This window comes from Calonectris borealis, chromosome 20 (assembly GCF_964195595.1).
Source record: "Calonectris borealis chromosome 20, bCalBor7.hap1.2, whole genome shotgun sequence".
Classification (NCBI taxonomy): domain Eukaryota; kingdom Metazoa; phylum Chordata; class Aves; order Procellariiformes; family Procellariidae; genus Calonectris; species Calonectris borealis.
In genome coordinates, this window is record NC_134331.1 from 528,224 (window position 1) to 546,687 (window position 18,464).

Sequence of the window (18,464 nt, forward strand, 5' to 3'; positions counted from 1 at the left end):
GGGGCGGGGCTCCTTCCGGCGGGGCGGGGCGGGATGGCGGGCGCGGGGCGGCCGGGGCCCACGTGCCTACTGCTGGGGGCGGCGGGCGGCGGGAAGAGCCTGCTGGCCAGGCGGCTGCGTCATATCCGGTGGGGACAGGGACGGGGGGACCGGGGCGGTGCCGGCGGGGCGGGGGTCCCGGGCGGGCAGCGGGCCGCGACCCCGTCCCCTTCCCAGGCGCCGTCGTGTCCTTAACCCGCCGCACAGCTGAGCGCCGAAGAGGGGGCCGCGGAGCTGGGCGAGCCCCCGGCCACGCTGCCCACGGTAGGCTGGGCCCGGCGGGGGCCGCGAGCCGGCCGGCAGCCCCGGTGCGGCCGAGGGGCTCCGGTGCGCGGGCGCGGCCGCACCCAGCTGAGCCGCCTGTCCCGCAGGTGGGCACCAACCTGACCGACCTGCGGCTGCCGCGGAAGGTGACGGTCCGCGAGCTGGGCGGCTGCATGGGCCCCATCTGGCCCAGCTACTACGGCGAGTGCAGCGCTCTCCTGGTGAGCGGCGGCGGCACCGGGGCCCTACACCGGCGGGGTGGCGGCGGACGAGCGGGGACCCTGCGGCTGGGGGTCAGCGCTGGCCCCCGCTCCGCTGCAGGGAGTCGGGCCCCTCGGTTTCGCCCTGGTTGTGTGACTGCCCTCCTCCGCGCCCTGATGCGGCCCGGCCAGGCACTGGGCCACCCTCGGGCACACCCGCACTGTCGCTTTCCCTTCTCCTCCTCTAGTTCGTGGTCGACGCCGCCAACCCCACCCAGGTCTCCTCGTCCTGCATCCAGCTGCTGTCCGTCCTCTCCGCAGAGCAGCTCGCCTCCGTGCCCGTGCTGGTCCTCTTCAATAAGATGTGAGGAGGGGGGTCAGCCCGGAGGGTGGGGGCACGCGGGGGCACGCTGAGGGCCTGCAGTGGCTCCCGCATCCCTTCCATCAGGTGATGCCTGAGGAAGCTTGACATGTCCTGGGGGGAGCAGCCGCACTTTGCCGCGCTCTCTGGGCTGGCTGGGCCTGTGGAGACCCCCAAGCCGGGGGCTGGGCCAGGCAGGAGAGCTGTCACGGTGGGCTAACACAGCCTCCCTCCTCCCGGCTGCAGTGACCTGTCCTGCTATATGTCACTGGCAGAGATGAAGTCGCTGTTCCGCATGCAGGACATCATCTCCTGCGCCACGCAGCCCATCACGATGCTGGAGACCAGCGCCCGCGACGGCACCGGCCTGGCCAACGTCCTGCAGTGGCTTCGGGCCGCCCTCGGAGACCCCCGCTGACCCTGCCTCTGCCCCAGTGCCTGCAGCAGCCCAGGCGAGTCCTGTCACCAAAGGAGGCGGCCAGTGAGCAGCTGCCCTGTGTGGGGCTGGGAGCGGGGCCCAGGACAGCATCATGGGCTGGTGGCAGGAGGACCCCTGTGGGACTTTACAGTAAAACTTCCACCTTACTGTCCAGGCTGGCAGCTGCCCTGTGCTCGGGTGGAAACCCTGGCCTTTTGGGGGAGGGATGAGCAGGAGCCTTAGAGGCCAGACCATGCTGGCACGGGGCCATGCCGGCACCTCTGGGTGTAGGAGAGGTGGTTGTGGTGCTCACAGGCAGCGGGGCTTGGCGGTGCAGCGGTGGCTGGGCTGGGCTAAGCAGGGCAGGGCCAAGCAGGGCAGGGCCTGGTAACGCCTCCCAGGTTGGAGGCCGAGTGTGCGTGGGGCTCCTGCCAGCAGCTTTGGCCCTGCGGAGGGGGTGACCCGGGGGCACATGTAGAAAGACTGGGGGGGACCTGGATGGGTGTTGGGAGCCGGGACAGGCTGAGCCACAGGGATGCATCAGTTGGGGACATCTCACGAGCTGCAGCAAGTGCAAGCCCATGGCTGCTCTCTGGCACTCGCCTAGGCTCCAGAGAACGGCTGGGTCTGTGAGGAGAATGCATCCTGTGCCTGCACCGATAACCCATGTCTGCGCTTGCACCAATAACCCAGCCTGTGCCTGTGCTGATAGCCGAGCCCAGTGCCCAGCTGGGCAGGCAGCGGCGTCACCCGGCAGTGCAAGTGCCAAGTCACAGGGGTACTTGTGGCTGCCTGGGCCTGGCACGCACCACAGCACAGCCCTCCCTCAGTCTGTCGGTGCCGTGCCACGGGGGCAACCATCTTTCCAGAGCCAGGGGCTGCTGACAGCATGCTGTGGTGGAAAGTGGCTCTCAGGGCTGGGGCTGCAGACACTGCGCTGTGATGGCAGGCAGTTCCTGGGGCTGGGGACACCACACTGCGATGGTCAGTAGCTCCCGGGGCCATATGTGATGAGGCAGCAGTGGTCCTGGCTCCCACAGTGCGGGCTGAGCTGGGCTCTTCCCAGGGCAGCCTGGCAGGCAGGCAGGCGGTGCAGAGGAGCCCGAGCACACCCTGCCATGGCTGCTGAGTCACCACCCCTAATGAACACCAACACAAACGCACCAAAACCACTTGCCTGCTTCCAGCCAGACAGGTCCAGACACAGGCTGGGAGCCCTCCAGCACAGCTATGCTTTAATGGGCCAGGTCAGCCTGTGGCTAGGGAGCCAGAGCCTTCAGGTTCCTCCACGCAGCCCAGCACTCGGCAGCACAGTGGTTTTTCTGAGCCTGTCCTGCCAGCAGGTGCAGCACGCCCGCAGGGCTGCCTGGCCTGGGGCAGCCCCTGATGGCCTCATTGTGGGGAAGGAGCTGGCCAGCTCTCCTGGCGAGCCAGACACGAGGCTGGAGCTGGGTCAGTACCTGGCAGCTCCCGGCTCCAGCCTTGCTGCTCCTGGGCAGTGCAAAGGCGGCTGCAGGTTCTCTCCAGCCAGAAAGCTTCACTGTCCCTGAAGGCTTCTGAAAACAGCCCGAAGTTGTTCTCCAGGCTGGCTGGGGTGTTTACAGGAGGGAGAGTTGTTCTCTGCTAACAGTAACTGCCCACAGAGAATGGCTCTGCTGGTGAGCCAGCCCCGCATGGAGCTGTGCCCTGGGACACGATGGCAGTCCTGGTCCTGGTCCTGCTGCGCCTGCCATGTCCCCAGCAGCTCCAGGCAGCAGGAGCACCCATGTCCTGTGCTGCGGCATCCCCGCGGAGCTGCCAGACGATGTGCCCCAGAGGGTCCTTGGCCACTGCAACCCGGAGGAGTTCCCCAGCACCCCACAGCCCTGCTGCTTCCAGCACGACGCTGCAATAGCTCACAAAGAGGGCTGGAGCAGAGTCCTGTACTGTCCCGCTCCTTTCTGGGGAGCATGATGCTAAGGGGAGAGAGACAGTCCCTGAGACCCCAAGGGTCTGCTGCTGGGGGCAGACAGCACTGCCCCACACTGAGGCTCTCTAAATATCCCTATCACCCTCCTGTTTCCTGTCCCAGTCCTGTCCCCTTCCCTGTCCCTGTGCTGGCTCTGCTGGCAGCTGGTGCCGTCCCTGGGCCACAGCAGCACCAGGGATCCAGCACCCCCGGCACGGGCTGGGTACCGGGGCAGCCCCACAACCCAGGTGTCTCCCCAGCGCACTCAGCCCTCCATCCCCAGCTGCCAGCTGAGCTGGCCACGCTGCCACCCATGCCAGCAGAACGAGGGTAAATGCCTCTGGGGGAAAGGCTGGCTCACCCCACCGTCTCCTGCCCCTTCCCGCTCCTCAGCAAGCAGCGCTCTGCCACAGCTGGGTTGGCCCTGGCAGCACTGCGCTGTCGTGCTCCCGCTGGCCCCTCTCTGGCATGGAGCAGAGGAATGTCCACGTGCCCGGCCGAGCTCCGAGCACCCTGGCAGCCCCCTCTCCCCTTCGTGCAGGCCTCACCTGGGACTCAGGCGCGTCTCTCTCTCTCTGCTCGTAAACGGAGTGAAGCTTCTGAATGAGAAATATTTTATCTTCCCCTTCCTGCAACAGCAGAGACATTGCATTGAGCAACCGCAGGATGGGCTCTTGCACGTCCAAGGTGGCAGCACTGTCGGAGCGAGAGCCCGAATCTGGCAGTCCTGGGGCTGGACCAGGGCATGGAGCAGCCGGGACTGGCCAGGGGCAGCACACAGAGCTCACGCACATTGGCAATCTGCTCCTTCAGCAGGCGGATGATCCTCCGCTGGCCTCTCACCACCTGGATGTTGAAGTAGATCACGGCTCTGCAATGACAAGCAGTACAGGACGGTGGCAGCTGGGGCGGGAAGCTGGGGGATGCTGTGCTCCTGGCACTGTGCCGGGGCGCAGGGCTCTGGAGTGACACCCCAGCTCCCAGCCCCCCGCTCAGGGCTGTGACAGCGGGATCCTCAAAGCGCGGGCCCAGGGTTCAGCCTCAGGCTTGGGTCCCTACTCACAGCAGGACCCCGGACACGAAGAACAGGAGGAAGGTGTTCTCCACCAGGTGCTGGTGGACCCAGGCGAACCAGGTGATGTTCGGGTTGGACTTCTCCAGCACTTGCACCCAGGTCTTCCCTGACTTGTAGATGCTTTCCAGCCCCTGGAAGGGACCACAGGTTTCTGACGGCCGCACCCTGAGCAGACAGAGCGACAGGGTCGGTCAGAGCAATGGGCAGCCCAGCTGGCCACTACCCCCATCCCAGGCCACTGCCCGGCCTCAGATGTCCAGCCTCCAGGGACCAAGCTTTGCCTGCTCCAGCCATCCCCAGTGGCTGGACAAGGGGGTCCTCATCCCCTTGTCCTGCATCAGGAACAGCTGGGAGAAATGGGCACAGGCCAACCACTGCTACGCTCTGTGCAATGACCAGTGGCTGGGCAGCATCTCCCTGCCTGGCGCTGCACTGCACAGCCCTGTGCTGGGCGTGATGTGCTCTGCATGCTATCAGGGCTGGGGAGGCATGGTCTCCCCAAGTCCCTCTCCTTCACCAGGGAGCCGGCGGTTCTGCACTCTGAGCCATAGTCCAGCAGGTACTCACGACCAGATGGTGTAGGAGAGGAAGATGGCTGCACCCAGGAAGGACGGGAAGCACAGCAGGGTGATGAAGACGGTACTCATGTGAGATGCTTGCCAGGGTTTGCTGGGGGACTGGCAGTTCTGCATCAGGCTGGTCTACAGACAGGGAGCAGAGTCCCACGTGCTGCCATCTCCCGGGAAAAGGCCCTGGGAGTGCAAGCAGGACAGCTGCCCCCACCTCGCCATCCCGTCCCATCCACAGGGAGCTGAGTGAGCTCAGGGACACCCTGTCCCCAGCAACACCTCCTCCCTCCCACGAGGACGGCGCTGCTCACTACACAGTGCAGCACCTCTGCTGCATGCTACTGTGGCAGGGCGCAGCATCAGCACAGGGCTGCCCATCATGGGGACGCATGGGGAGCTGCGGGGCAGGGGGCAGCTCACACCTTTTTGATATAGAACAGCAGCAGCAGCTTCAGCATCTGCACGGCTGGCAAGAGTGGTGCGAAGAGAACGCCCAGCCTGGGAGAGAGGGGGGAAAACGAGCTCATCCCTGGTCCGGGCCCCACGGGAGCCAGTAGTGAGCAGAGCTGGGGGCAGGCTTTTGTAAAGCAAAGAGCAAGCACGTGACACCCCGTGCCAGGTTTGCTGCGCAGCCTGTGCTGGCATCTCACTGACCCCCAGGGCAGTTGTAGCCTTTGTGGCTCCCAGGTGTGTTGCGAGTGGGAATGGATCCCCTCCGTGAGCAGGGGGGTGCAAGGCCGGGGGCTGCAGAAATGTGGGGGGTGGCAAAGCAAGGACCTGAGCAGCCAAGCAGACAGGCTGGAGGGGAGCAGGTCCCCTGGAGCAGCGAGTGCCATTATGGTCTGGACAAACGAGATGGGCTGTGCGTGCACCAGAGCCTGCTCCTTTCCCAGAGCTCTGGGGGGGACCAGCTGGGCAGGGGACACTGGGCTGGTGCCGGGATGCTCTGCTGCTGATTCCCCTGTGGCTCTCACCCCGTCGCCAAAGCCAGACCTCCCAGGTGAGCATGTGGGTTGTGCTGGCACTGAGCACTTGACTGCCTCATCCCACCCATGTGGGGCTGGGGGAGTCTCCCACAGTCCCGCGCGGTGAAACATGTGCAGCTCCCCGTGCCTGGTCCCTGCCAGCTGTGGGACTCACAGGGGACCACGAGGTGTTTGCCAGCAGAGCTGCATCAGGCAAGATGGCATCTCACCAGGTTAGGGTCTGCCCGTAGATCAGCTCCAGCACATTTCGGGCAATGTCAAACTCGGGCCTCTGCTTCCTCTTCAGCCTCTTCTCCAAGATCAGCCTGGGAAGGAATGGAGCTCTGCTCCCACACTGCTGCTGGGGGGGAGGCTCCGCAACCCATCTCCCCCCTCAGATGGCGGCAGAGCCTGGGCGCACCACGGCAGTACCACCCGGGCAGTGGAGAGCTGGGGCTGTGCCAGGGATGCCATGTCGGCTGGGGGGACCCGTCCCAGGCAGATTACCTCCAGACCAGCTCCCCAAAGAGTGTGTCCAGAAGGGTGAATATGAAGTCCATCACCACGAAGCGATACAGTTCCTGCCCCACACACGTCTCCCAGCACTGGGGAAACAAGAAAGGTGGTATCAAGCGTGCAATGAGGCCTTTACTCTCCCATGGCTTTTCCGTGGCCCCCATGGGGTGTGAGGGGCTGTGGGACCTTTTCCTCCCCTGCACGCCTTTCCCCAGCCACCTCGTGTTTGGGGTGCCCCTGTCTGGCTGTCACCTCCCTCTCCCCAGCAAAGGAGAAGTGCCTGCGGTGCTGTCTGGCAGACTTGGTGCTGCCAGACCCCTGCCCCTGCTGCCTGCTGGTGCTGGGACTGCAGCCTTGGCTTTGCTCTGTGCTCCCCAAGCAAGGAACAGTCCGGATGGTGTGGCCCAGCCGGCTCACATGGGTGCCGCACGCTCCTCGCACGGATCCGCACAGAGCCCAGTCCTGCACGGCCCCAGGGCGGCAGTACTGACCTCCTCTGTCGAGCAGACGACTCCGCGGCTGAGCCACTGATAGCAGAGCAGGCCAAGGACCACCATCTTCAGAATGAGGTTCCTGGGGAGCAGGAGCGGGGCCGGGAGCCCCTGAGCCCTGGGGACAGAGGGGCTGAGCCCCCCAGATGGGGTGCCCGTCCCCAAAGCCTCTCCCCACACCGCAGGTGAGGGCGCAGGACGCTCCCCCCGCTCCGGCCCCGGCCAGCCTACCTGCAGATCGCCACATAGACCTCTGCCACAGGGGAGTCCTGCTTCTCCCACATCGCCAGCAAGTTGTACAGGTGGGGCATCAGCGTGTTGAGGAGGGACACCAAGAGGGGCAGGACCAGCAGGATGGCTTCCTGCTGCCACTCACTACTGCCCCGGGCTCGGTGGTCCTGCTGAACCTGGCGAGCGGGTACCAGGGTGAGTGCACGGCTGCTGGCAGCCTGGTGCCCTCAGGGAGGGTGGCAAATGCCGATGCCAGGAGGGGAGCTGCAATGGGGCTGCAACAGGGTTGCTCCTGCCTCCCAGGGCTGCTCTGGCCTCCCTCCCCCGTACCCCAGTGTTCCCGACACCAGGGCAGGAGATACCATGGCGAGGGGTGGCACTCACCACGTGCATGTGCTCCGAGAAGTAGTGCACGGCCAGCACGCAGCCCAGCACCGTGCTCAGCGAGAGGGCCCAGGCCAGGAGAAGCACAGTGGTGTGCCCTAGGCGCTGGCAGAGGCTCAGGGAGCGGGAGCGGGACCGCTGCTCCGCGAGCAGCTCCTGGGAGAGAGCAGGGCCAGTGCTGCTGAACATGCTCTGGCTCCGGGTCTGGAGCGAATTTGTCCTGCTGCACTGAGGTGGGACCCAGAGAGCTGATGGACAAAGTGCTGGTGCAGGGTTGGGGTCAGGGGGTATTTGCAGCTGCAGGGCTCCCCTGTGCAGCAGGCTGACTCCTGCGAACGCCTTTGCCTGCCCATTGCAGGGCGCAGGGCATGCAGGGGCCGACTCCAGCCCAGCTCACCTTCAGCTGGGTGCGGATGTTCTCACACTGCAGCTTCACTGAGCGCCTCTGGATCACCTTGAAGTCCCAGGCACAGAAGATTTTGATGGCCAGGTCCCCCGCAGAGCTGCCCACGCGGTAGCTCTCCCCAAAGGAGCGGGACATGCTGCAGCGAGGGGAAGGGTGTCAGGGCAACAGGGCTGGGCGGCGAGGGGAAGGCTGGCAGTGCCAGAGGCACTGCCGACCCACCTGTACACCAGCAGGATGCAGGTGATGAGGAAGGAGACCCCAACGCTGAACACGTAGGCCAGCGGCATGTTGTATGGGAGCGGGGGGGCTGCGAGGGGGCATGTGCTGCCGTTGGGGCTGGAGGCACAGGGGTCATTGAGGGTGATGTTGCTGTAGTAGCCGTAGTACAGCAGCGAGTGAGTGAAGTAGCCCTGTGGGAAAGTGCACGATGGGGCCCACGGTGATCTCGCCGGTGCTCATGGCTCCCTGCCCAGCCTGGCATAAGAGGGGGGCACAGAGACCTGGGCCAGGGCAGCACCAGGCACCCCCTTCTGCACCCACACCACCAGTGGTCCCAGGGCCCTGGCTGTGCGAGGGCAGGGACCAGGGCGTCATCATGGCAGGAGATGCAGGGCAGGGACTGGGGCATTGCCATGGTGAGGGGTGCAGGGATGCAGGGCAGAGACCACCACTGTGGCGGGGATGCAGGCCTGGGCCCTGGGCTTGGAGCAGCTCCTGGCCCAGGAATGCGCTGGCACTGATGTGCTGGCAGTGCTTACCGCTCCTGTGAGGAGCTCGAGGCCAGTGAAGGGCCGGGGGCTGGCCGAGGCAGGGGGATACGCAGCCTGCAGGGCCACCACGAAGACGAGGAGGATGAGGAATAAGAAGATGTTGAACATGAGGAGCGTCTTGACAAAGAGGAAGTAGGAGAGGACACTGGAGCCGAAGCGGCCGCCGATCTGCTTCAGGGCATAACGCCACGGCTGCACGGCAGGGAGCAGGGAAAGGAGTCTGTACCAGAGGTCCCGGCAGCCCTGGGGAGAGGAAGCCTGGGGAGAGCACCGGGGCCGGAGCCCGTACCGGAGCCTTCGATGGCTGCTGTGCAGACCCATGCCCCAAACTTACGAGGATGATGTAGTCCTTGGACCATCCGCAGGGAGAGGACGGGACCCGGCGCTGGGTGTGCTGCCTCAGGGGGCCCCTCTGCCCACTCAGCTCCTGCCTGCCCAGCAGAGAGGGATGTCAGAGGGTGGCATGGGCCCTGGGATGGCTCTGGCTGTGGGACCCCTACCTGCCTGGGTCTGGCGGGAGAGGACCTACCGGAGGGTGCGTTTCTCTGCCAGGCTGAGGGGCACGGTGAGTAGCATGTGGCTGCGCTGGCTGGGCAAGAGGCTCAGCAGCTCCGTCACCAGCAGGCTCCGCTTGTCTGGGGGCGCAAGGGGCTCAGCAGGATGTGGCCAGCCAAGACACGGCATGCCCATCCTGAACCCGGCATGGGGATGGTGCCCAGCACTGCCTGCCCCCACTCCTGGGGGACGCTCACCTTCCAGCGTGGCCCTGGCGGGGTCAGTCTCCAGGTCGTACTGCCGCAGGCTGGGCCGCGCTGTGCGGCAGAGCTGCTGCAAGGGTGGGCGGCTGCTCCGGCGCTGCAGCCGGGCTGTGCGGTTGTAGTACTGGGAGATGATGGCCCCGCGGCTGCGCCCTGCGGGCAAGAGCAGGGCAGGGGGGTGGGTGGCCGTGGGAGAGCATGGCAGATAGGAGAGGTCTGCCAGGGGCTCCTGGGCTTGGGGAAGGGCGGGATGGGAGGTGGCACCTACCGATGGTGCGGCTGGGCATGCTGGCGAGGATCCGCAGGGAGGTGGAGGAGTAGCTGGGGTGCTGCTTGTCCTGCCCGGGCTCCGGCCAGGCTGCGGCACAGGTGTCTGGGAGGGCCGGGTGCTCTGGGAGAGGGAGGGCAGCACACAGGGCAGTGAAAGCGAGAGCAGCCATGGCTAGAATCCCTGTGGCTCTGCTACCCTCCTCCGGCACTGAGGCCAGGTGCCTGCCCCCGTGTGTGCTCCCCCTGGGGCACCCCCTTCTCCAGGGACGCTCTCTGTATCCCCAAGGGCAGGTCTGCCCCAGTGCCTGCACTGACAAAAGCGTCAGCAGGCTCCTACAAGTGCTTTGGCCGCAGCCTCAGCATGGGCCCTAGCTGGCCCAGGCAGGGTCTGGGATGGTAGATGGCCCTGGGCACACACACTGTCCCTGTCCCAGCCTGGCTGTGGCCACAGCGCTTTACCTCTGCCCCTTGTCTGCATCTCCAGCTCCAGACCTGCCTCTACCAAGCTGCTCTGCTCCTGGATGAGCTGGTGGAAGGAGGTGTGCAGGGCTCCTTCGTTGTCTGGGCTCGGCTCCTGGCTGCAGGAACACACACACACTCACCTGGGGCTGGGCTGGGCACTGGGGCCCAGGGGATGGAAAAGCCCTGGCGCCAGCCCAAAGCCCGGCCATGCCGCCCTGTGGCACAGCACCCCGTGCCTGCTGGGTATGAGGGCTGCTGTCTCCCGCAGCGGGGACGCCAGCCTCGCGCCGCTGGGGTGGCAGACGCGGGCAGCGGAAGGGCAGGCCCACACTCACCCATCACTCTCGGTGTCCTCGGAGATGCAGAGGGTGAAAGAGGGCGGCTGGGACATCCTGCTGGGGCCGAGCGGGTCCCTGCAGCACCGCGCTCCCTCCAACACGCCGCCTTGCCACAGTGAGGGGACAGGCGTCAGCCCGCGCAACACCGCCGGCACCCACGGTCACCCCGACCCCCACGGCTCTCCCAGGGCATGCGGGGTCCTGCCTGCCCTTGGGACGGGGATGGAGCCGGAGCCGGTGCTGCTGCGTGCGGGAGCGCGAGGGGCGGCGGGGCTAAACCCGGGTCTAAAGCCAGGACTAACACCGGGGCCAAGCCGGCTCGGCAGCCCAGCAGGCTGGGAGCTGCGGCGGCGGCAGGAAGGAAGGGCGGGCAGGCGGATGGGGGAGGCAGCGCAGCCTCCGCCGAGCAGGTCCTGCCCTCGCCGGGGGGCCCGCACCAACCCCGGCCCGGGGCTGCGCCGGAGGAACCCGCCCGCCGTTCCGGGGCAGGGACGCTCCGGGGCCGGGCTCTGCCGGGGAAGGGACGGAGCCAGCCCGCACCGCGGGTGGGAGCCTCCGAGCGGCCCCTGCGCCACGGCCCCGGCCCCGGCCCCGGCGCTCGGCTCGGGGACGGCACGGCAGGACCCGCAGCCCCTGGGCGGGCGAGGACGCCCCTTCCCGCCCCTGCGGCAGCCCCGGCCCCGGAGGGCTCGAACCCGTCCCGGGGGGGAACACCGGGGCAGAGACCTCTGTGCCCCCCCCGCCAGCGCCGCCCCGGGGCCGGAGAGCGACTCCGCCGGGGCCGCGCCGCCCGCGCCCCGCTCCCACCGCCCGCCGGTGCCCCGGCGCCTTCTCTTTCCTCCCCTCCCTCTTCCCCCTCCACCGCCCTCAGGCTCCGCAGCCCTCCCCGGGCGGACTAAAGCTGCTCTGGGCAGGCGTCGGCCCCGGCGGGGCTCCCGGCCACCCCGCCCGCGCCCCCGGGCGCTGGGACCCACCGCGCCCCGCTCCCGGCCCGGCCCCCCGCCACCCCGGGGCTCCCCGGCAGCCCCCCGCCCGCCCCGGTACCAGGAACCGACGGAGACGCGTCCCGGGGCTCCCGCCGCCTCCGCCCGCGCCGGCCACCAGGCAAGCGCCGCGGCTCGGCGTGGGTTGCGAAGCCGGCCCCGTCCACCCGCGGGGAGGGCGGAGGAGCACCGAACCCCAGCCCGGCCCGGCCCGGCCCGGCCCTCCTGCCACCTCCCGCTGTCAGCGGCAGCAGCCCCCGCAGAGCCCCCTTTCCCCTTCGGCCGCGCTCATCGGGCCCCGCCGCCGGCCGGGCCGTGGGGCTGCGACCCGCGGGAGCCGGGCTCCGGGGCGTAGGGCTGGGCCTGACCCGCAGCACAAAGCACGTCGGGAGGCGCCAGGCGTTCACCCGCCGGCGAACCGCGCGGGGCCGGCCGGCGGTCCCCCGTCCCACGGCGCTGCCCGCTGACCTTGGTGGTGCGCTGGGGCCACGCGGCCGCGGCACTGGGAGCGGGGGGCAGCGCCGGGGGGGCGCGGGACCGTCCGCAGCGACGGGGGGCAGCTGCCGGCCTCCTCGCTGTGCAGGACCGAGCGGCTGCGGGGCGCGGGGGCACCGGAGGGGCGCGGGGCGGGCCCGGCGCCGGGGCTGCCGCTGCGCTCGGTGGCCGGGCGGGGGAGAGCCGGTCCCGCCGGCCTGACCACGGCCCGAGCACGACCCGCTCCGCCCTGCTCCGCCCCGGCGGCAGGGGGGACCGCCCGGCCCGGCCCGGCCCTCCCTTGGGCGGTGCCGCGCAGAAGCGGCGGGGTGCGCGGCCGCGGCTCCGGCGCGATGGAGGGCGGCGGCGGAGGCGCGTACGGAGCGGCCAAGGCCGGCGGCGCCTTCGACCTGGGCCGCTTCGTGCAGCAGCCGCAGGTCCTGGCGCGGTTCGCCAGCGCGGTGAGTCGGGGCGGGGCGGGACGGGACGGGGCCTGCTCCGGGACAGCCGCGCCGGGAGAGCTGCGCCGGACTGCGGAGGGGCCCCGGGTAGGGCTGGCCCCGCGCCCCGGAGCCCGCACGGCCCGGCCCAGCCTTCCCCTCCCCTCCTCTTCCTCCTTCCCGGCCCGGCCTTCCCCCCCCAGCGCAGCCGCGGTGGCGGGCGCTCAGCTGAGCCCTGCCCGGGCCGGTGCTCCCCGCCGGCTGGGCACGGGCAGCCTGGAAGGGGCCCCACCGCTCCGGTGCCGCCTGCCGGACACCCGCTCCCGCCTCTGCAGGTCTTTGCCCTGATCGTCTTTGCCTGCCTGGTCGGGGAGGGCTACACCAACCCGCCCAGCTCCTCTCAGCTCTTCTGCATCTTCAACCACAACGAGGACGCCTGCCGCTATGGCATCGGCATCGGTATCCTTGCCTTCCTTGCCTGCATCTTCTTCTTCATGGTGGACATCTACTTCCCCCAGATCAGCAACACCACCGACCGCAAGTACCTGGTCCTGGCGGACCTCGGCTTCTCAGGTACCAGCGGTCGCGAGGCAGGGCTGCGCCTTCTGCAGCTGCTACAATGGCTGCCCTTGTCCCGTGACGTGGCTGCCGGTGCCTGGCGAAGGGAGTCGCTCCCACCTGGCATGCTGCCTGTGGGCCACGCGCTGCCTGCTGGAAGTGCTCCAAGGAGCCGCGGGGAGCAGCGCGTGGGCGGCTGCACTGGGCTGGGCGCCTGTGCTGGCCTGCGGCCCCCCCAATGGTGGCAGCAGCCTGGTGGGAGCAGGGTCTGGTGTGGGGATCTGCCCGGGAGCAGCAGGACGCACCCCGGCCCCTCATGCTGCCTTTCTCCCACAGGTCTCTGGACGTTCCTTTGGTTCGTTGGCTTTTGTTTCTTGACCAACCAGTGGGCCTGGACGCGGGCTGAGGATGTGCGCGTTGGCGCTGACTCGGCCCGTGCTGCCATCACCTTCAGCTTCTTCTCCATCTTCTCCTGGGTGAGTGGAGCCGCGATGGAGCTCGGGAGGGAGTGTGGAGGGGTTCCCCAGGCCACGCAGCCCAGGGCAGCCCTGATGCCGCTGGCCCCCTCGTCTCTCTAGGGCCTCCTGATTGCCTTCGCTTACAAGAGATACAAAATGGGGGTGGAGGACTTTGCTCACAGCTACGTCGACCCCACCCCGGAGGTTCCGACCCCCTACTCCAGCTACCCCAACATCAGCCATGACAGCTACCAGCAGCCGCCCTTCACCCACACGGCAGAAGCCCCGGAGGGTTACCAGCCCCCACCGGTGTACTGAGCCCCTGCCTAGTGGCCTGGCAGGGACGGCTGTACCAGTGCAATTCTCTTCTGTGGGGTGGGAGGGGAGGGACCTGCGACTTGAAGTGGGAGGGTGGCGGCTGCTTTGTGTGAAGGCCACCGTGCCTGGGTGCTAGGGCGCAGGAGGGGCCTGGTCCCGGTGGTGGAGCTGAGCTCCCCGCCGCTGGGATCCAGAGCCCGGTGTGTAGCGGGTGATTCGCAACTGCTGAGTGCAGCTCCGCGGCTCCGGGGAGGGTGGGTGTGTGGGGCCGGCCCCAGCGATGCCGAGTGCCTGCCTCACTGTTGTGCCCTCGGGGAAGCAACAGGGTGGGTGCGTGGTTTGCACCCCCCGGCTCTGGCCTGGCTGTGCCCTTGTGACTGCTGCCCCGGCCCGTCCTGGCACCGGCGCCTTTCCAGCCCTGCCGGCTGCAACCCCTCAAGTGCCGGCTCTTGCTGCCGTAGCACAGCTGGGCAGTGAGGTCCAGCTCCTGCCTGCTGCTGGCTTCCCGTGCCTTTCCCCCTCAGCTGCTGCTGGGTGAGCTTGATGCCAAAGCCCTGTCTTCTGATTGTAAGTTCCCGTCCTGTGCCTTCTCACAGCCTGCACTAGAGCTGCCGGTGCTCGGATGATGTGGTTTGGGATCCGTGGGAGCGGCGAGTGCTGGGCTCTCTCAGCAGGGCTGTGGCTGCTCCAGATGTCCGAGGACGGTCCTGGAGTGCTTTCCCTGCTGACTTGGGTACTCGGCACCCCTCGCCTTGCCTCCCAGACGCGAGGCCGCCATCCCGCATCCTGCCCGCTGCTCCCCTCAGCAGCACCCTGCTCGCAGCCCGCGCTCCCGGCTGACCCAGGGTGCCACTCCGGCGCCTGTGCAGGCTGGCTGTCTCAGGTTGTTTTTTCTGCTGCACCTGTTGTGAAGCTGTTCCCAGCAGCAGTGTGTGGTATGCGAGCTGTCGCTGCTGGGGCTGGCGTTCAAGTAGTTCTTTGTTTGTCACTGTAGAAGTGGAATAAACTTTTTCACCTAGCCACCACGTGCCTTTCTTCTCTAGGGAAGCAAAACAGGGTTCCTCCTCTCTCCCCGAGGGCTGAGGTGGGGGGTTCCTGGCAGGGAAGCAGCAAAGCAGTCCCAGCCAACTGCTGCACTGCAAACAGCACACTCATGCTAGCGCTATTTTTAGGCAAGCCCTCGTCCTGCTCCTTGCAGAGTCTGGTAGAAGGTTTGAGCAACTCCAACACCACCTCTGCAATCGGCCGCGCAGCCCAGGCGGCTGCTGTGAGCGATCAGCCTGCACTGTTTGCACAGTGTTCACTGCAGGGAAGCCTTTTCAGAGCAGTCTGGTATAAAACACACAGAGGCAATTTCATTAAGTTATTTATTAACCTAAACCAGTAGCAGTGCTGCCTTCCCTGTCCTTAAGGGGAAAGCCTGGGCCTGGCAATCAAGTGCTTGTGAGTACTACAACTGTCATCACTTCAAGTAATACAGAGGGAGCAGGGGTTTTTCAGATGGCTCTTGTAACCTTCTGGGGAGGGGTCTTCTCCTAGCTGGACGGTGTAGGCAAACAGAGAGCGCTGGGCTTGCATGTGGAGATTTGACTTGGCCAGAACCAAGAGCTACTGCTTGGAGCTGGCTTACAGGGAAAAGCACTTTTGCAAGGAGTGAGAAAAAACCCCAAACTTTCCAGAAGCCAAGTCAAGCAAAGGGGGAAGAGGATCCTTCAGCCAACTTACATCAGAGGAAGAATCAGCCGTGAGAATTTTTGAAAGGCTCAGGAGGGAGCAAGATACATGACTAGAGTTGAGAACCATCCACTCAAAGCAGACACCCTTTTCCAAGTAGATGGATCTTCACAGAAACAGTAGCCCAAACCTTTACAGATTAAGTCCTGAGCCTCCAAACCCTTCACAGGTAACTAAGCACTGAAGTGGCAGCACCAAGCTTGGACCTGAGCAAAAACACCGATTTTGGAGAGGAGGCTCTTCCTGAAGTGAAGTCCAGTTCTTCCAAAAGGACTCTGTCTTAATACACAGGCTAGACTACCAGACTACTGCTAGCCCTTTTAAAGTTCAAAAGCTAGGAAGAGCCTACTGTCAGGCCATCAAGTCAAGCCTTCCTTTCCCCCCCTCTGCTGTTTCAACAAAAATTTACAAGACAGTTACAGCAAGTAACGGCAAATGGAGAGGCCGTGCACAATTGTTCAAAGGGACTGCTGAGGGCCAGGCTGCTGCTACATGTGTAAGTTGAAAAGTTGTGCCACAGCTCTATGACAAAGAACGCGTTATCTCCTCAGAGTGCGTTAAAAAAGGAAGTGGGTTTAAAATACTAAGTTACTGTATATTGTCTTAAGAAACCTGGAATTTAGCAACAGTGCACAAGAGATAAGGAAACAGTTGCGTTCACAGGCAAGTAAACCAGCCACCAGTGCCAGTCTGAACATACGCAGAAGACCAGGAGAGCAGGCCAGAACCATGGCGAGCGATGGTTTGCCTGTGACAGTTTTCCAGCACCTGTTTGTGTGGCAGTATCAGTAACTACACCTGTCTCTTTTCCATGTTCTGAGAAAGGAACTCCTTTCTAATCAGGCTCCCACTTCAGCTCCTCCCGGCATCAGGTTCAGTTGATCCTCCTCTTTCCTGGCGCTTGGTGCAGAGGAACAGCGGCTTGGTTTGGCAGGTAGAGCTAAGACACTTAACAGTTTTGACAAAAGCAGGGGAAGCCAGATCTGGCATCTGGGAGCCACAGCATTTAGCTTCTTTCCTCTCATTTTTCCCCATGTGGGACCCCAGCAGTCAAGAAGCGAAGATCTTTCGGGAGGCAGCCACGTCCAGTTGCTTCACCCCCATGGGCATGTTCTCCTTGTTTTCCGACCCAGGCTGCTGAGGCCGCTTGCGGAAGTAGCAGGCTCGGCAGACGGAGTGGTACTTGTCTGCTCCTCCAATCACTTCAACCTGGCAAGAAAATTGGGAGAGCAACTCTGCAGAGCCCAGTTCCCCTGAGGAGATCCCTCTAGACTAGCAGGACTGGCAAGGTGAAGCTACTGAAGTGCTTTCTGTTCCAAGGGAACTCACCTCCCTCTCTACTCCCAGCCTCTTTGTGTAGGAGGCTTCTCGGTAACACTCCATGCACACGGCGTTCAGCTTCACCACGCTCTCTGCCAGCGGCACCAGGTTCAGGATGCTCCCGAAGGCCTGTGCCAAGACAGCAGGGGCGGTTCTGTTGAATGGGTTCTACAACGATCCCAAAGCAGCTGCTGTACTAAAAAAAGTGTTTTACCTTTCTCTGGAAAGTCCCATCAAGAGCAGCAACAATGACGGTTTTCCCAGCATTGGCCATCATCTCACAGAACTCCACAATGTCTGGGAACTAGAGGAGGTACAGAAACAGCGTCGGGAGGAAGAAAGGGCAGCACTTCGCTCGGGATCCAGCGGCACGTGCCCAGACAGCAGCACAGGGCACGAGGAAAATTAAAGCCATGTTGCCTATCTGTGAAAGGGACTCCAGGCTCACTGCCCTCAGCCTGCAGGGACTAAGGGCAGGGAAGGGTTTGACTATAGGAGCATAGTCCAGCAGGATCAACCTGCCCCAGGGTATTTCTTCCCACCCCCTCCTACAGAGGATTCAGACCTTCTGCACAGGGTGCTCTGAAGATTGCATCCTGCAGAGCTCCCCAGGACCTGCCCTGGCCATGCACTTACGAACTGGCCCTCGTCAATGCCGATGACCGCAGAGCCCAATGCTTCCTGGTACACGTCCTTGAGCAGGCAGGCTGGCAGGGCCTCCATGGTGTTCCTGTGAGGAAGGGTGAGACGGTGAGCCAGGCAGCCCAGCTGCTGGGCCTGCAGGAGTGGGTCCTCCTGCCCCAGGGACTCACTTGTCATGTGTGGCCACTCCGGAGGTGCAGTAGCGTGTGTCCTTGGCGTACTTCACCAGCAGGCACTGGTACTGAGCCAGCTGGAACCGCCGCACCCGCCGCATGAGCTCCGTGCTGCAAGAGGTGGCCGTCAGTGGGTCCCAGGCCCCGGCCCGCCCCCTGCCCCCCCACCTGCCCCGGGCCTACCTCTTCCCGGAGAACATGGGTCCGAAGATCACCTGGGGGCAGAACCACGAGGGCAGCGGGTGAGAGCACAGCCTGGCAGGGGCACCACGCAGGCAGCCCCCAGACGCCGGCCTTCGCCCAGCCTCGGCCAGGCCGCCACGGCTCTGGGAGCCCCGGCACGCCCAGCCCCGGTGCTGATTTGGCCCACCGCAGCCCCACGCCAGCCCGGCTATGCCATCACGCCGCACAGTCCGGGCATCCCCGCCCGCTGCCGGTGCCGGCCCCGCCTCTGCAGCCCCCCGTCCCCTCGGTACCGGCCCCACGCCGCACCCTCAGGGCGGCCCCTGAGCGTCCCCCCGCTGCGGTGTCGGCCCGCCCCGTCCCCGCACCTGGATCTGCCCGTGCGGGCGGCTGGGCGAGCCGGGGTGGACGCCGGGCACCGTCAGGCAGTTCATGGCTGCGCCGGACGGGTGTGCGGACTGACGGCCCGCGCACGCCTCTCCGCTGCCGCGCCACGCCGACCAATCCGAGGAGGCCTCACGCCCACGCGCCGCCGCACCGGCCAATCGGAGGAGGGCTCACGCCGCCGCGCCGCCGCGCCAGCCAATGGGGGCACAGGCGCGAAGATTCTTATTTTTCTCCGCTTGTCCGCGCCCAGGCCCGCGCCGCCTTCCCGGCGTGCATCGCGCGCCCGCCTGCGCGCCGGGACGCCCCTACGTCATCGCCCTGTCAGCCCG

The 18,464-nt window shown here is 65.8% G+C and overlaps 4 protein-coding genes across 7 annotated transcripts; 2 read left to right on the top strand and 2 right to left on the bottom strand.

Annotated features, from left to right (window-relative positions):
* The first annotated feature begins 18 nt into the window (after positions 1 to 18).
* On the top strand, positions 19 to 1,454 carry ARL16 (ARF like GTPase 16). Of its 2 annotated transcripts, none has more exons than XM_075169259.1 (5): positions 19 to 128; positions 252 to 303; positions 411 to 524; positions 752 to 867; positions 1,111 to 1,454. In XM_075169259.1, the coding sequence occupies exons 1-5, from the start codon at positions 34 to 36 to the stop codon at positions 1,280 to 1,282; spliced, it is 549 nt and encodes a 182-aa protein (XP_075025360.1). In that variant the 5' UTR covers positions 19 to 33; the 3' UTR covers positions 1,283 to 1,454. The 2 variants fall into 2 exon arrangements, with proteins under 2 accessions (XP_075025360.1, XP_075025359.1); XM_075169258.1 differs by having other exon boundaries at positions 1,166 to 1,454.
* Positions 1,455 to 2,459: 1,005 nt separating this feature from the next.
* Positions 2,460 to 12,839, bottom strand: TMC6 (transmembrane channel like 6). Of its 2 annotated transcripts, none has more exons than XM_075169246.1 (21): positions 12,749 to 12,839; positions 10,463 to 10,571; positions 10,125 to 10,243; positions 9,664 to 9,786; positions 9,390 to 9,548; positions 9,167 to 9,272; positions 8,972 to 9,068; positions 8,626 to 8,880; positions 8,087 to 8,277; positions 7,859 to 8,003; positions 7,462 to 7,617; positions 7,078 to 7,253; positions 6,847 to 6,928; positions 6,347 to 6,444; positions 6,070 to 6,165; positions 5,297 to 5,372; positions 4,873 to 5,006; positions 4,294 to 4,470; positions 4,023 to 4,101; positions 3,779 to 3,859; positions 2,460 to 3,237 (listed from the first exon to the last, which is right to left on the bottom strand). In XM_075169246.1, the coding sequence occupies exons 2-21, from the start codon at positions 10,516 to 10,518 to the stop codon at positions 3,178 to 3,180; spliced, it is 2,466 nt and encodes an 821-aa protein (XP_075025347.1). In that variant the 5' UTR covers positions 10,519 to 10,571; positions 12,749 to 12,839; the 3' UTR covers positions 2,460 to 3,177. The 2 variants fall into 2 exon arrangements, with proteins under 2 accessions (XP_075025347.1, XP_075025346.1); XM_075169245.1 differs by having other exon boundaries at positions 6,847 to 6,964.
* SYNGR2 (synaptogyrin 2) lies at positions 12,221 to 14,714 on the top strand. 2 transcript variants are annotated; one of them, XR_012676660.1, is made up of 5 exons: positions 12,221 to 12,383; positions 12,698 to 12,935; positions 13,257 to 13,396; positions 13,499 to 13,753; positions 14,293 to 14,714. XR_012676660.1 is itself a non-coding variant. In XM_075169255.1 (4 exons), exons 1-4 carry the CDS (start codon positions 12,276 to 12,278, stop codon positions 13,694 to 13,696), a joined length of 684 nt encoding a protein of 227 aa, XP_075025356.1. In that variant the 5' UTR covers positions 12,221 to 12,275; the 3' UTR covers positions 13,697 to 14,714. The 2 variants fall into 2 exon arrangements, 1 of the variants encoding a protein (XP_075025356.1); XM_075169255.1 differs by having other exon boundaries at positions 13,499 to 14,714.
* A 332-nt stretch (positions 14,715 to 15,046) lies between these two features.
* On the bottom strand, positions 15,047 to 18,420 carry TK1 (thymidine kinase 1). The gene is made up of 7 exons (XM_075169260.1): positions 18,117 to 18,420; positions 17,749 to 17,780; positions 17,563 to 17,676; positions 17,387 to 17,480; positions 16,965 to 17,054; positions 16,760 to 16,879; positions 15,047 to 16,639 (listed from the first exon to the last, which is right to left on the bottom strand). The coding sequence occupies exons 1-7, from the start codon at positions 18,180 to 18,182 to the stop codon at positions 16,481 to 16,483; spliced, it is 675 nt and encodes a 224-aa protein (XP_075025361.1). The 5' UTR covers positions 18,183 to 18,420; the 3' UTR covers positions 15,047 to 16,480.
* Between the last annotated feature and the right edge of the window lie 44 nt (positions 18,421 to 18,464).

Bases quoted from the DNA above. Each gene is read 5' to 3' on its own strand.
- ARL16 (XM_075169258.1), top strand. From the start codon at position 34: ATGGCGGGCGCGGGGCGGCCGGGGCCCACGTGCCTACTGCTGGGGGCG. The intron at 525-751 runs GTGAGCGGCGGC...CTCCTCCTCTAG, and splicing joins GCGAGTGCAGCGCTCTCCTG to TTCGTGGTCGACGCCGCCAA. The intron at 868-1,165 runs GTGAGGAGGGGG...TTCCGCATGCAG, and splicing joins CTGGTCCTCTTCAATAAGAT to GACATCATCTCCTGCGCCAC.
- TK1 (XM_075169260.1), bottom strand. From the start codon at position 18,182: ATGAACTGCCTGACGGTGCCCGGCGTCCACCCCGGCTCGCCCAGCCGC. The intron at 17,781-18,116 runs GTGCGGGGACGG...TTCTGCCCCCAG, and splicing joins GCCCGCACGGGCAGATCCAG to GTGATCTTCGGACCCATGTT. The intron at 16,640-16,759 runs GTGAGTTCCCTT...TTTTCTTGCCAG, and splicing joins GGCTGGGAGTAGAGAGGGAG to GTTGAAGTGATTGGAGGAGC.
- TMC6 (XM_075169245.1), bottom strand. From the start codon at position 10,518: ATGTCCCAGCCGCCCTCTTTCACCCTCTGCATCTCCGAGGACACCGAG. The intron at 10,244-10,462 runs GTGAGTGTGGGC...GTGTTCCTGCAG, and splicing joins GAGGACACCGAGAGTGATGG to CCAGGAGCCGAGCCCAGACA. The intron at 9,069-9,166 runs GTAGGTCCTCTC...TCTGCTGGGCAG, and splicing joins GCAGAGAAACGCACCCTCCG to GCAGGAGCTGAGTGGGCAGA.
- SYNGR2 (XM_075169255.1), top strand. From the start codon at position 12,276: ATGGAGGGCGGCGGCGGAGGCGCGTACGGAGCGGCCAAGGCCGGCGGC. The intron at 12,384-12,697 runs GTGAGTCGGGGC...CCGCCTCTGCAG, and splicing joins TGGCGCGGTTCGCCAGCGCG to GTCTTTGCCCTGATCGTCTT. The intron at 13,397-13,498 runs GTGAGTGGAGCC...TCGTCTCTCTAG, and splicing joins TCTTCTCCATCTTCTCCTGG to GGCCTCCTGATTGCCTTCGC.